At 33.1% G+C, this 12,765-nt stretch overlaps 3 protein-coding genes across 3 annotated transcripts; 2 read left to right on the forward strand and 1 right to left on the reverse strand.

The window, feature by feature from the left end:
• Window positions 1-1,029: 1,029 nt before the first annotated feature.
• LOC109818870 (protein EFFECTOR OF TRANSCRIPTION 2) lies at window positions 1,030-3,737 on the forward strand. Its single transcript, XM_020384404.3, has 3 exons — window positions 1,030-1,155; window positions 1,368-1,724; window positions 2,395-3,737. The coding sequence occupies exons 1-3, from the start codon at window positions 1,090-1,092 to the stop codon at window positions 3,361-3,363; spliced, it is 1,392 nt and encodes a 463-aa protein (XP_020239993.2). The 5' UTR covers window positions 1,030-1,089; the 3' UTR covers window positions 3,364-3,737.
• Window positions 3,738-7,932: 4,195 nt separating this feature from the next.
• Window positions 7,933-9,490, forward strand: LOC109818873 (pentatricopeptide repeat-containing protein At2g15690, mitochondrial). The gene has a single exon (XM_020384407.3). It carries the CDS (start codon window positions 7,985-7,987, stop codon window positions 9,359-9,361), a length of 1,377 nt encoding a protein of 458 aa, XP_020239996.2. The 5' UTR covers window positions 7,933-7,984; the 3' UTR covers window positions 9,362-9,490.
• Window positions 9,491-10,003: 513 nt separating this feature from the next.
• Window positions 10,004-12,260, reverse strand: LOC109818877 (Mitochondrial substrate carrier family protein). The gene is made up of 7 exons (XM_020384413.3): window positions 11,910-12,260; window positions 11,649-11,734; window positions 11,276-11,483; window positions 11,054-11,180; window positions 10,760-10,944; window positions 10,559-10,681; window positions 10,004-10,474 (listed from the first exon to the last, which is right to left on the reverse strand). The coding sequence occupies exons 1-7, from the start codon at window positions 12,042-12,044 to the stop codon at window positions 10,334-10,336; spliced, it is 1,005 nt and encodes a 334-aa protein (XP_020240002.1). The 5' UTR covers window positions 12,045-12,260; the 3' UTR covers window positions 10,004-10,333.
• Between the last annotated feature and the right edge of the window lie 505 nt (window positions 12,261-12,765).

Genomic DNA, 12,765 nt, shown 5'->3' on the forward strand with positions numbered 1-12,765 from the left:
TTCCTTTTGATTTGAGTAAAAAAAATTATTAAAAAATTTCTTATAAATTAATCTCATGAAAATAATGTAAATAGTACATTATTTATGATTACTATTAATAATAATGACACAAAATTATCACAATTATCATAATTTTATGAAAATATTAAGGATCATAATAAAATATTGCGATTTAAAATTTTTAAACATTGTTAGAAACTAATTTTAATGATAATTATTAAAAAAAACAACATTATTAATAATAACAATAATAAGTGTTATTTCTTTTTCTGCTAACATACATTCATTTTTAGCATATAATAAAAAATTTTAATAACTATTTTTATTTAAATTTAATAAATACTTTTAATTTAAAACTGCAATAATTTAAATTTAATGTAATTAACTTTTTATGTTGTAACAGTTTCTTATATTAACCTGTTATTATATTATAATTATAAAAAATATATAATTTTAATTTTATTTCATAAAATTTGTATATAAAAATATTTAAATTTATAGATACTATATATAAATGTTAATCATGAATAAATAAGACAAAATGTTATGAATAAATGATTAATCAGACGAGTAAATAATTTTTAATTCTATTCTAATTGATTATTTTTAATAATAATGTTTTTGGGAAATTTTTTAATCCTTTCATATCTTTTAATTAATGATTTTTTGTTTATTTTTAGTTTTAATTTAAATTTTAATATATTTTTTTTAATAATTATAGATAATAATATAAATAATTTATTATAAATTTAAAATATAATTTATATATCTAAAAATATTTTTATTATAAATTTTAAATATAATATAATTATATTTTAAAAATATTTATTTAATATAAATTTTAGGTATTTAAAATAAATATTATACTGATCGCAAATCAGATTTAGGATTATAATAATACTTGTCTATCAGCAGACAAGATTCCAACAACACATACACGTTGGATAAAATGTTGGGTCTGGTAAAAAAAAAAAAAAAAAAAAAAAAAAAAAAAAAAAAAAGCATGAATGGGAAGAAACATTTTGGTATAAATATTGGATTTGGGAGCTTTAAATGGAACAAGCCACAACAACCTTAATCTACTGAGTCATGGTGGCGTTGAAGAGGGAGCAATGCAACCGCACAAAACACGATTCCAGCTTCTCCCATTGGAAGGTTCACCTTTCTACTCTCATCTAACTATTGTGTCATGCTTCTTTATTACATCAATCTCTGTTTTTTCTTTCCGGTGTTTACAAAATCACTGTTTCTTCACATTTATAAGTACCAAACCACTTGTGCTAACGGCTTTTGTTGCGAGGTTGTAATTGGAATGGAAGTTGTTTGTTTGATTTGAGGAAAGGTTACAAAAACCTCTTTGGTTTCAGATTCTGATTGGCCCTTCTGATTGGGAAGACCATTCCAAAGGGAAGGAAGGATGTGCAAGGTACAGGATTCATAACCTCCCACAACAATCGGGTCCAGGGGTCTATGAGCTCGGAATTGCTGTGTCTGGTACTGGTTTGGGGCGTGAAATTTACAAGCTTGTCCCTCACTCTCACCGCATAGTGGTAGTTTACCTTGGGCAAGCTGACAATGTGAGATCACGGCTCCAGCGTTATGGCAGAACTGGGGCTCATTTGGACAACAATGCCTCTTCGGATGATTCTTCTCTCCAAAAGGGGCGCCCCTTGTTTCAGGAAGTGTTTTCACAAGGGTTCTCAATCGTTTATAGATGGGCTTCTGTAAGTACAGTGCATATCACAAATTTCATGTGCTTTTTATTTATTTATTTATTTATTTTAATTTACAAAGGGCAACATGGTTTTCGCTCAACATGTATTGATGTGTCCACAAAGCTAGATGACTGTTGGCTTCTTCAACATCTTATCCCCAATTCATAAATGTCCTTGTGTCACATAAGCATGTCTCATAGTAGTATGACTTGAAGAAAGGGTTTATGCGTAATTAGATTTCACACTTCTTTAGTTACACATTAATCATATATAATGCTGGCATAATTCATCTGCATGAACACTAGGCCTTAGCTCAATTGATTAAACGGGGACTATTATGAGAATCAATTTTGGTGCAACCTCAAGGTTTTTGGGGTCCCAGACCGTATTTGTTCGCAAATTCCTATCACATCAAGGATTGCAATGAAACTGCAACTATGACCATAATTTAAAACCTTGATAAGAATTCCTTGCTATGTTTATGCTTGGTATCTTTGATTGAGAATTCTTATTGGGGAAATACTGTTCAAAAAAGGACACACTTGACATGAACTGTTGCATTTTGTGAAAATTTGCCCTCATGATTGAAAAAATGCAGATTTGCATCTAACAGAATAGGAATGCAAATATTTGAAGTTTAATGATGTACATGAGCAAGCAATGCTTTTTTGTTGAACAGATGCAAAGCAAGGAAGATGCCCTGCGAACAGAAGCCCAGCTGCTCAATACATTTGATTATGCATGGAACACAAGCAATAATGGTACCCGGAGGCCTGATGATATTCTTCAAAACCTCCATAAAATTGCTTCAGGCACTAGAACACTTTCAGATGTGGCCAGAGCGCTTTTACCTTTCACTCAGAAGCAAGTGGGTATCAAAATTAAATCAAGCAAGCTGCCTCTGGCAGATGACAAATCAGATGAAGCAGACAATGGCAGCTATAATTTCCTACCTCGAGTATTTAACTTTAACAGATCACGTCCTAGGATACTTCAGGATACCACTGGCATCGCTCGAGAACACGAGAATGCTAAAATTTGTGGAGTGGCCTTGGGTGATGGTTCAATTTGTAGAAGACCACCAGTTGAGAAAAGAATGAGGTGTCCTGAACACAAAGGAATGAGAACAAATGTGTCCACTTCCAAAGCAATCAGGGCACCCAAGTCAGAGAGCACTGTGGTATTAGAACCCAATGTGTATTCTCAAACAAATGGCAATGGATACAGACACCAAAATGCCAGCCAAGATGTAGAAGACCCTCAACAAACACCGGTTGGGAATCCTGTTGATGAAAGTCTCATAAGCACTAATATATGTGGAATCATCTTAAATGATGGCTCCACCTGCAGAAGACAACCAGTTAAAGGAAGAAAAAGGTGTCATGAGCACAAAGGGATGAGAATTCATGCATCGATTCAAACAAAGGGCAATGGATACAGATACCAAAATTACAGCCAAGATGTTGAAGTCCCTCCACAATCACAGGTTGGGAGTCCTTTTGATAATAGTGTCACAAACACCACTATATGTGGAATCATCTTGAATGATGGATCCACCTGTAGGAGACAACCAGTTAAAGGAAGAAAAAGATGCCATGAGCACCAAGGAAGGAGAATTCGTGCATCTTTTCATGTAAATCAGAAATAACTGGCACTGCACAATTTCTGCATAATATATTAGTTCAGGCTTACACAAAATACTAGCAAACCATATGGATTCATGCATTACAATTGGAGCACCATAACCCAGCAGCTCTCTATAAAAAAGGTAACCAACCAGTTGTAGGTAACAAAAAAATGTTGGCAGCACAAAGGCATTGATGAAATGATGGAAGGATGAATATATTTGTAGTGGGGGATAAACCTCTTGTAATACTAGGAAGATTTTGATGTTTCCGATTGTTGTTATATAACAATGTATGTTAGGCCCATTAAATCTTGTAGTTGTTTTTATCTGTATTGTACAAGTGATGATTGTTTATCGTCATCATGAGTGCCAATTTTTACATTATGGTTAGAAAATGTGTCTATCGTGACAGCAACAGCATCTCAGAATCTCAGATACCCGTTCTAAATGTCGTTGATTACTAAATTTTTCTTTCCTATACGAATAGAAGATTATAAATATTCTCTTTCTTTTTTAACTCTAAAGATTATAAATATTCGAACAGAGGTTTAAGCCATCAAACTGATTCAGGCCACTATAATGACCCTGTTACACATTTGCTGTCAGTTAAACCAATCTACACTAGTCAATCTGTTTCACCATCTACTAGGTAAATGTAAGAGAGACATACGTCCACGTAGCACGTCGAATGAACATAAATATTTCTTCTTTCTTGTAAAAGACTAAAAGTTGGTTTGCGCGTAGCCAATGCAAAACATAGAAAAGCTTAAAATACAACTAAATCTCAACTTGGTGCTGGAATGTAAACCAAAATTATGCTATTGCTCTTTTCAATAGAAAGACGGTGCTTCTGTAATACATTATTAAATTTCACTTCAAAAATATTCCTAGAGGGTGAATACAAAATTAAGCTTGTTGGTCCGGTGGTAGTAAGATCTGTCTTGGAATATGGGAGTTGTCCATGTATCATAATTATATATATATATATATATATATATATATATATATATATATATATATATATATATATATATATATATTATATATATGAGGGGTATTTGTTTATTTCAGGAATAAGTTTATTTAGACTTACTTTGTACAATAATTCATATTCTACATTAGAATTTAAAATTCTTAATGCATAGATTAAATCTACAAATTTTTTAAAAATTTAAAAATTATTTAAATTTTGTTTCATTAATTTAAATCAATGTATAAAATAATTTTATGATTATCCACGATTGAATTATTGAAATTTGATGTAAAACATGAGTTATTGAATGGAGTAAGTCTATGTAGATTTACTCGTAGAATAAACAGATCCCTCATATATATATATATATATATAAGGAGGGATCCTTTTACTCTAGAAGTAAGTCTACCTAGACTTACTCCGTTCAATAATTCATGTTCTACATCAAATTTCAACGATCCAACCGTTCAATTTAAAATTCTTATTGTATAGATTAAATCAGCAAATTTTTAGAAAATTTGAAAATCATTTGATACTTCATTTCATTAATTCAAATTGACGGATAATTATAAAATTATTTTATACATTGATTCGAATTAATGAAACGAAGTATCAAATGATTTTCAAATTTTCTAAAACTTTGCAGATTTAATCTATGCATTAAGAACTTTAAATTGAACGGTTGAATCGTTAAAATTTGATGTAAAATATGAGTTATTGAACGGAGTAAGTCTATATAGACTTCTAGAGTAACAGGATCTCTTCTATATATATATATATATATATATACACACATTTGGTATAGATCATAATTATATTTTATCAAGAAATCCCGATGCATTTAGTGTAACACTATATACTCTCTTAATTATTGTTTTTTACTTTCAATAATTAATTGTTGTGGAGAGACTATGGGAATTAGGATGTTGAATGTGACTCAAATTAGAGGTTTTCTATCTTATTCGTGCCGGAAGCAAGATTAGTGATGTCAAGCGTGAGGGGAGAGAAAAGCATGAAAAGCCTATGACTTGATCATGTCTAAAGTGAGAGAATTGATATATATTTTGAGATATTTCAAAAGGTTAATTAATTTATGAAATTATTTTGAATTTAAATATAAATATAATTTAAATTCAAAATAATTATTTTATTAATTATGGATATTAAAGCCTAATTAATATCAGTTTTAATAAGATATAATAATTTGATCATTGTAGTTTTAATTAATTTTAATGATCAAACATTTCAAAATTAATTGGTTTTAATTATTCTGATTAATTATAGTTATAACGGTCAATATTTCCTCTTTTTTGGGTTAAAAAACTTGTCAGTTTTACATCCCCAATCTAATACTAGAAAGATCCTATTGTATCTTGGGGGATGTATGTGGGAGTCTAAAGATAAGTTCTTTAGGATAATGCATTGCATACCTCAAGAATTCAAATTAGTTCGTGTTTTCAGTATCCATAAACAACAAGAATTGTCTCTGACTTGGTAACGTTGAGCCCCGGGTTGTGTGGAGTGACATTGGATGCCAAGAGAAAGAATTGTTTCTGTTTGAATTAAGGTTGAGCACGAATTTCGCCAGGCTAAGCATGATTGTCCCAAGCAAGGTTGTCAATCTTAAGAGTTTACTTAACCTCGTTGAGGTCTCATAAACTCTGAATCGTAAACTCATAAGAGTTTACTTAATATAAAAAAATATGTTATAATACTTATAAATAATATAATAACTCAATATTTCATCTTTATATTAAATTAAAATAGCAAATTACAATATTAAAGTAGCAATGTTTAGTAACAAATCATGCAAAATTTCACACAAGACAAAGTTCTTAAAATAACATAAAAATTAAGAAAAAAATAATTTTTGCTTTTAGAAATAAAAATGGTGAGGTTACTTGAGATTGCTCAAAAAATAAGTTTACTTCCGAGTTGTATAGGTAGGCTGAGCAATCTCGTAAACTTGGCAATTATTACATGTTGTCACTCAAGATCGACAATCATGGTCCCAGGGGGTCTTTGATCTCCTCCACCCCAGACATGGGTTAAATGACATCGGACGTGGGTGGGATAGAGAGCTCTCTGTCACAATAATGTTGAGCGCGAGGTGAATGGTGCCGAACATGAGTTGCTTTACAAAAACATGTTTGATTAGGGAAAAAAAATTGAACATGGAAAGATTAGGTAAATCTATTGTATGTTCTATGTTGATTAATATTGATGGTTTTATATTCATTGATTTGAGATAATGTATATAAATGAATAACTATTGAATTATTGAGGCATCGGTGCTGAGAATACTTTTGGCATTTAGGCATATTGTAATGATTAATTGTTGAGCTATAAAGGCAGTATTGATAGTGCTTAAGACATTTAGGCATTAGAGTGTGTTGTGTTGACCAACTTAGGAATATAGGAGAAGGTGATTTTGAAAGTTGGATATCCTATTATGCAGATATTGGCATGGTGCTTTGTGAGTCTAGTTGTTGAAACCCTTATTGAGTAGTTGACTCTTGAAATAGATAGTTGAGTCTCATTTAGGCCTTTAGTTGATACGGCATGTGGGTCAAGTTGAAGCATACATATATAAAATGACCAACTAAGTAAGGTACAAGGTCAAAGGCTTATTTTCTAGCTGAGTACTAAAAAGGTGTAGTATTTGAAGGATAATCGATATGTTAATCTCATAAGGGCTTAGTTATGCAAGCTAATATTATGGTAGATTGTCATCCAAGTTGTTCTACTTTAGAAGAAATATTAAACTTCTTAGTTCTACTAGCGAAATTCAAGAAACCATGTTATGGATTAATATTCAAATTAGTTGTTGATCTAATAGATGTAAAAATATCGTGTTAGTTCAGTAGGTCAAGTCACTCAGACTACTCACCTTATTATGGGAGATCTTCGTAAGTAAATACGTAACGATAACTTTATATAATTGTTATTTGATTGACAACTTATGAATTTTATTTTCAATACTAGATCATTATACTTGTTTATATATTCATATATTATTATTTTATTCATTCATTTGATATACACCTATATAAAATATTGTGCATAAATCTAAATATTATATATATATATATATATATATATTAAACTTAAATAACTATAACTTTATTTTTTATTGCTAGTAATTAAATCGTTAAGTCTATGAATGACGATGAGTCATTTCATTTAGTACATAAATAAAATTTATGTAAATCTCTCTCTTTATCTAATTATAGATTGAAAATATGTTTAATTTAAAAATACATGCTTATTTTAAATATTTTCTGTTGCAAAAGTAAACGAAGAAATTTAAAATTTACCAATCAATTTGAATAAAGAACATATACGAAAATGAGGTAGTGAATAATTAACTTCGATTACCTTGAAGCTTATTTAATTTGAGTTTAATTTATATATATTATCAACTTAATACATCTTCTGCGTGCATTTTTATCAACGGGAGATATACGATGAGTCGGATTTTTATTTATATAAAATGAAAGAAATAAATATTAGTTCTTAAATTTCAATCATTCAGATGTATTTCTATTTTTTGAATTTTCCAAAAGGTAATTTTGATTTTATTTTCACAATAGGTGGCGTTGTGGAGGTGATAAATTTTGACAAGAAAAACAGATATTTTTGCGATAAGTGAACACTAAACCAGAAAGCATGGAGCTCAAACTCCACGCATCAATGGCCTCTGTGGGATCCATTCCACTCGCAGGAAACTCTGTCGTATTGACCCATTCCTCTTCCTCCGTTCCTTTCTGCACCTACGCGGTTCCCGATGCCAGCAGGCGCCGAAACGGCACCAACACCGGTCGTTCCTCTCAAAAAACCCTTCCTTTGCGGAAGGGGAACCACCCCAATGACCCCAAATTGAAGCTCGACCATGAAAACCAAAACGCCCCATTACCCTTGAATGTGGACTTGGTGGCCTTGTGTGAAGAGGGTAAGCTCGAACAAGTGTTGGAACTCATGGGTCATGGTGCTCTTGCGGATTATCGCGTTTATCTCGCGCTCTTGAATTTATGTGACCATACAAGGTCGCTTGAATTGGGAAAAAGGGTGCATGAATTCCTGAGAAGATCGACCTTTCGTGGGGACATTGAATTATGCAACAGATTGATTGGAATGTACTGCAAATGCGGCAGTGTGAAGGATGCACGCCTAGTGTTTGATAAAATGCCGGAGAGAAACATTGTTTCGTGGCATTTGATGATTAGTGGGTACACGACCAATGGTTTAGGGGGTGATGGTTTGTTGGTTTTTCAGCAGATGAAGCAAGCAGGGGCACCACCTGCTGAGGAGACTTTTGAATTGGTTCTGGCTGCGTGTGCACGGGAAGAAGCTGTGGAAGAAGGCTTCTTGCACTTTGAGTCCATGAAGGACTATGGAGTTGTTCCTAGCATGGAGCATTACTTGGAGGTTATTAACATTCTGGGAAATGCTGGTCAATTGAACGAAGCTGAGGAGTTCATTGAGAAGATACCAGTTGAGTTTGAAGTCGAGGCTTGGGAGTCTCTTCGAAATTTTGCACGAATTCATGGAGATTTAGATCTTGAAGATCGTGCGGAGGAGTTGTTAACGTGCCTTGATCCTTCAAAAGCCATTGCTGATAAACTTCCCACACCTCCAAAAAAGCAGTCTGATATTAACATGCTAGAGGAGAAGAATAGGGTGACTGAGTATCGGTATTCTATCCCCTATAAAGAAGAGGCTCGTGAGAAATTGGGAGGTTTGAGTGGGCAGATGAGGGAAGCAGGTTATGTGCCGGATACAAGATATGTCCTTCATGACATTGATGAGGAGGAAAAAGAGAAGGCCCTGCAATATCATAGTGAACGTTTGGCAATTGCTTATGGTCTCATCAGTACTCCGCCGAGGACTACGCTTAGAATCATCAAGAACCTACGTATATGTGGGGACTGCCACAATGCAATCAAAATTATGTCAAAGATTGTTGGAAGGGAGCTCATTGTTAGGGATAACAAGCGATTCCATCATTTCAAAGATGGAAAATGCTCCTGTGGAGATTATTGGTAGTGTTGTTATGGTACTAAACTGTATATACTATTGGTGTTGTACTGCTAGATTGTTTATTTTCTGCCAAATATGTGTAAGGTTCAAATCCATAGTCAGGCTGATCAAAGAAATTTTTGTTCCATCTATGAATTGACTTGTGTAGATCCTCTCTGTCGTAAATGCTTGTTAGTAAAGGTTAAGTGGCCGACAATATGCCAAATTTCCTTCTAACAATAATTGATATGCTGCATAATGTTTATAGTGGCTTCTGCATAATGTTCTTTTAGCAGCCTAGAATTTAGATAGCGTGTACATCCTGTAGATGGAATGTGGAGCATTTTCTACCTCAGTCCCCTCAATTTAAATTGTAACATTCGCAAGATACATCTTTTTCCTTCTTCTTTCTAATTGCCCCCATTCAAAAGGGGTCAAATTATCTTTTATTTATAAGTACATGGTTTGTCCCATCTAAACAACATACTGTTGTTTCCTCAAATGATGAAATGAATGAGACTTAAGGGGTCATTCCTTGGTAATGGAAACCTGGAATATAGAAAACTCATCATTACGTGTTAAATTGAGAACCAGAAGAGCCAACGAAAATTGGAAGGTAATAGAAATCTGGCAGCTGCTTTAGAATAAACCAAATGCAGTGAAGAGATATTAGATATAAAGATTTCTATATTATTCTTTCTACTTGCCCCCATTCAAAAGATGTCAAATTATCTTTTATTTATAAGTACACAGTTTGTCCTATCTAAACAACATACAGGTGATGAAATGAATGAGACCTAAGGGGTCATTCCTTGGTAACGTATACAGAAGTACAATTTGTATCCTATTTGAAGATGGAATATAATCTCCATCTCGCTGTACAACTCAAAAGAATGCAATGTGCAGCTAGAATTATGTATGAATAACAGTCAATATGACTGAGACCAAGACCCCAGTTTGAAGCCTATGGGGAGTTAGCAAGCTAAAATGGGAAGAGGTTCATTTTATATTATTACTGCCAGGATGGCCGGTTCTTTTGTTGGTTACCACTTCAACTGCAGCTTCATCTCTTGATGGCACTCTCAGGTATGATTTCATAGTATCATAAACTGTAAAGCCGATGGCCACAGATGGAACGACCTGAATTACAAAAATCAAGACTTAGCTCATACAGAAGAATTTTATAGTGTTGGTTGCTTTGAATAGCTATTATATTTTTATCACCTTTATGTAATTGATGCTCAGCCCTGAAAAGAGTTGCTTCCAGCCTTGCTTTTGGGCAATCAAAACCATAGATTTCAGAGTCCCCTTCAATTCAGCGTTATCAGATGGCAGGGATTTTTGAACCTGGCCAGGCGGTTATCAACTTTTATTTGATTTCATTTGTATCTATCATTATCTGGATGATCAACTGAAGTAAATTACCTGCATTTGCCTCCTGACAACTTCAAGAGGATATGTGAAGGTCTGACCCAATAACCCTGCCACAGATCCACATGTGAGTTTCGCCATGATGCTTTTATTGTATTCCTCAGGAACATGGCGCTTCATTTCCTCATAGAAGTAGAATTTCAAACCCGCATATGGGAATATTCCAATGAGACTCGGAGCTGTTGCCATGAGTAAACATAAGAGTTTTGCATTGCCAAGGCAACAGTTATATATGATACTAAAATACTAAATTACTAGAATAAGATATAGGCTGATTTAAATTCACACCTACTCCACGATAGAGACCCCTAATGCCACCCTCCCTGTAAGTCTTAGCAAGACAATCAAGGATCCCTTTGTAAATTTGTTCATTATTCACCATCCCCGAAGCATTCAACTTTGTTGGACTAATAATCTGCAGTTTAAAATGTAGAACAGTTCACAGAATAATTAGTATAAATTAATGAGCAAAAAACTTTGTTTGAATTAACTTCTGACAAGATCTTTTACCTGATAAGCTAACTTGGTTCGAATCAAGTCAAGTGGATATGTAAAAAGCACAGCTGTCCCTCCGGAGAGCGACCCTGCCACAAGGTCAAGAGTAGGGCCTTTCGAAACATCAGGAAAAGTTTGTATAATCCATCTGCGGTATTCCTCATACGACATATAATGAATAGCTGCGTAAGGAATAATCCTTGCAACACTCGCTCCATTTCCTCTGCAAATAAATTCATGGACGCCAATAAATTATTTATTTATTGGTCTTGCTACTCATATCTCTCAACTGTGATGGATTGAACATAAATTTTTTTTCCTTTGCAATTAAAATCGCAGCCAAAAACCGTTTTTAGAACCTTAATTATGGGTTTAGGTGAGAATGTACCTGTAGAAGCCCAAAGGGCCTTCTGTTTTGGCAATTCTGATAGCTGATCCTAACAGCCCTGTGGTCTGAAATTCGGCCCTTCGCGTCTGCAAGAAGCGATTGATTGATTACAAAGGACAAACACGGCATAGGAAACGATGATAGTTGAAAAAGACAGAATCATGTTTATGTTAACTTGAAAGTTGAAACACATCACATTCCAACTCCAAGAATAGAGGAAAAAGAATGAAAGCAAGAAAGGGGAAAGAAAAAAGAAAGAACCTGAAAGAGAATTTTGAGACGTTCGAGAGGAGCGACGACGGTCTTGGCGAGGCCGCCGGCGACACCTCCGGCGAGAAGCTCCTTGGCGAAGAGGGGCGTGAGATCGAGCACGTCCTCTTGCCACTGCTTCGCCATTCAGTTGAGAGAGAAGGAAAAAAAGAGCCTCTTTTTCTGTGAGAAGTGAGAAGTGAGAAGCAGTAACAGCAAAAATAACGAATTGGGTTCTTAGAATTGTTGAATAGAATGGAATTGCGTGGTTGAACAATGAACAGAATCATTTAGACATCCAACCATGAGACTCCAACTCAGACCAAGTCCCCACGACCTTCTTACCATCCTCTCCCATTTTCATGCTCGCTTCCATTATTTAACCATTCAAAATTCACTTTTTTTGTATGCTCAATTTATAAATATTTCTCAAAATTAAACCAAATATATGGATATTTATTATTATTATTATTATTATTATCTATTATTTATTTACATTGAGAATATTTGTTAATATCAGTAAAAAAAATTATCTATAAACATAGTTTATACACAATTCCAAAATTAATTTATTCTCCTAAGTTGTAATGTGATTTTCGTTTTGATATCATATTTTAGTTTTTGAAATGTAAGTGACAAATATTTGTTTTATATTATGAAAAATTACAAAATAAATAAATATTTTTTAATGTATAAATAATTTATAACAAATAAATATTTTTTTATCATATAAATTAAATTTGATATTCATAATTTATCATTTTCAAATACTAATAAAAAAATGTTGCGATGAATTAAAAGATGAAAATAAAATGACAAATTGGAAAAACTAAAAGAGATTAACAAAAATATTTGCAAACGTTCTCAT

The sequence above is a fragment of the Cajanus cajan genome, chromosome 1 (genome assembly GCF_000230855.2).
Source record: "Cajanus cajan strain Asha chromosome 1, NIPB_CcT2T_4, whole genome shotgun sequence".
In the NCBI taxonomy this organism is placed as follows: domain Eukaryota; kingdom Viridiplantae; phylum Streptophyta; class Magnoliopsida; order Fabales; family Fabaceae; genus Cajanus; species Cajanus cajan.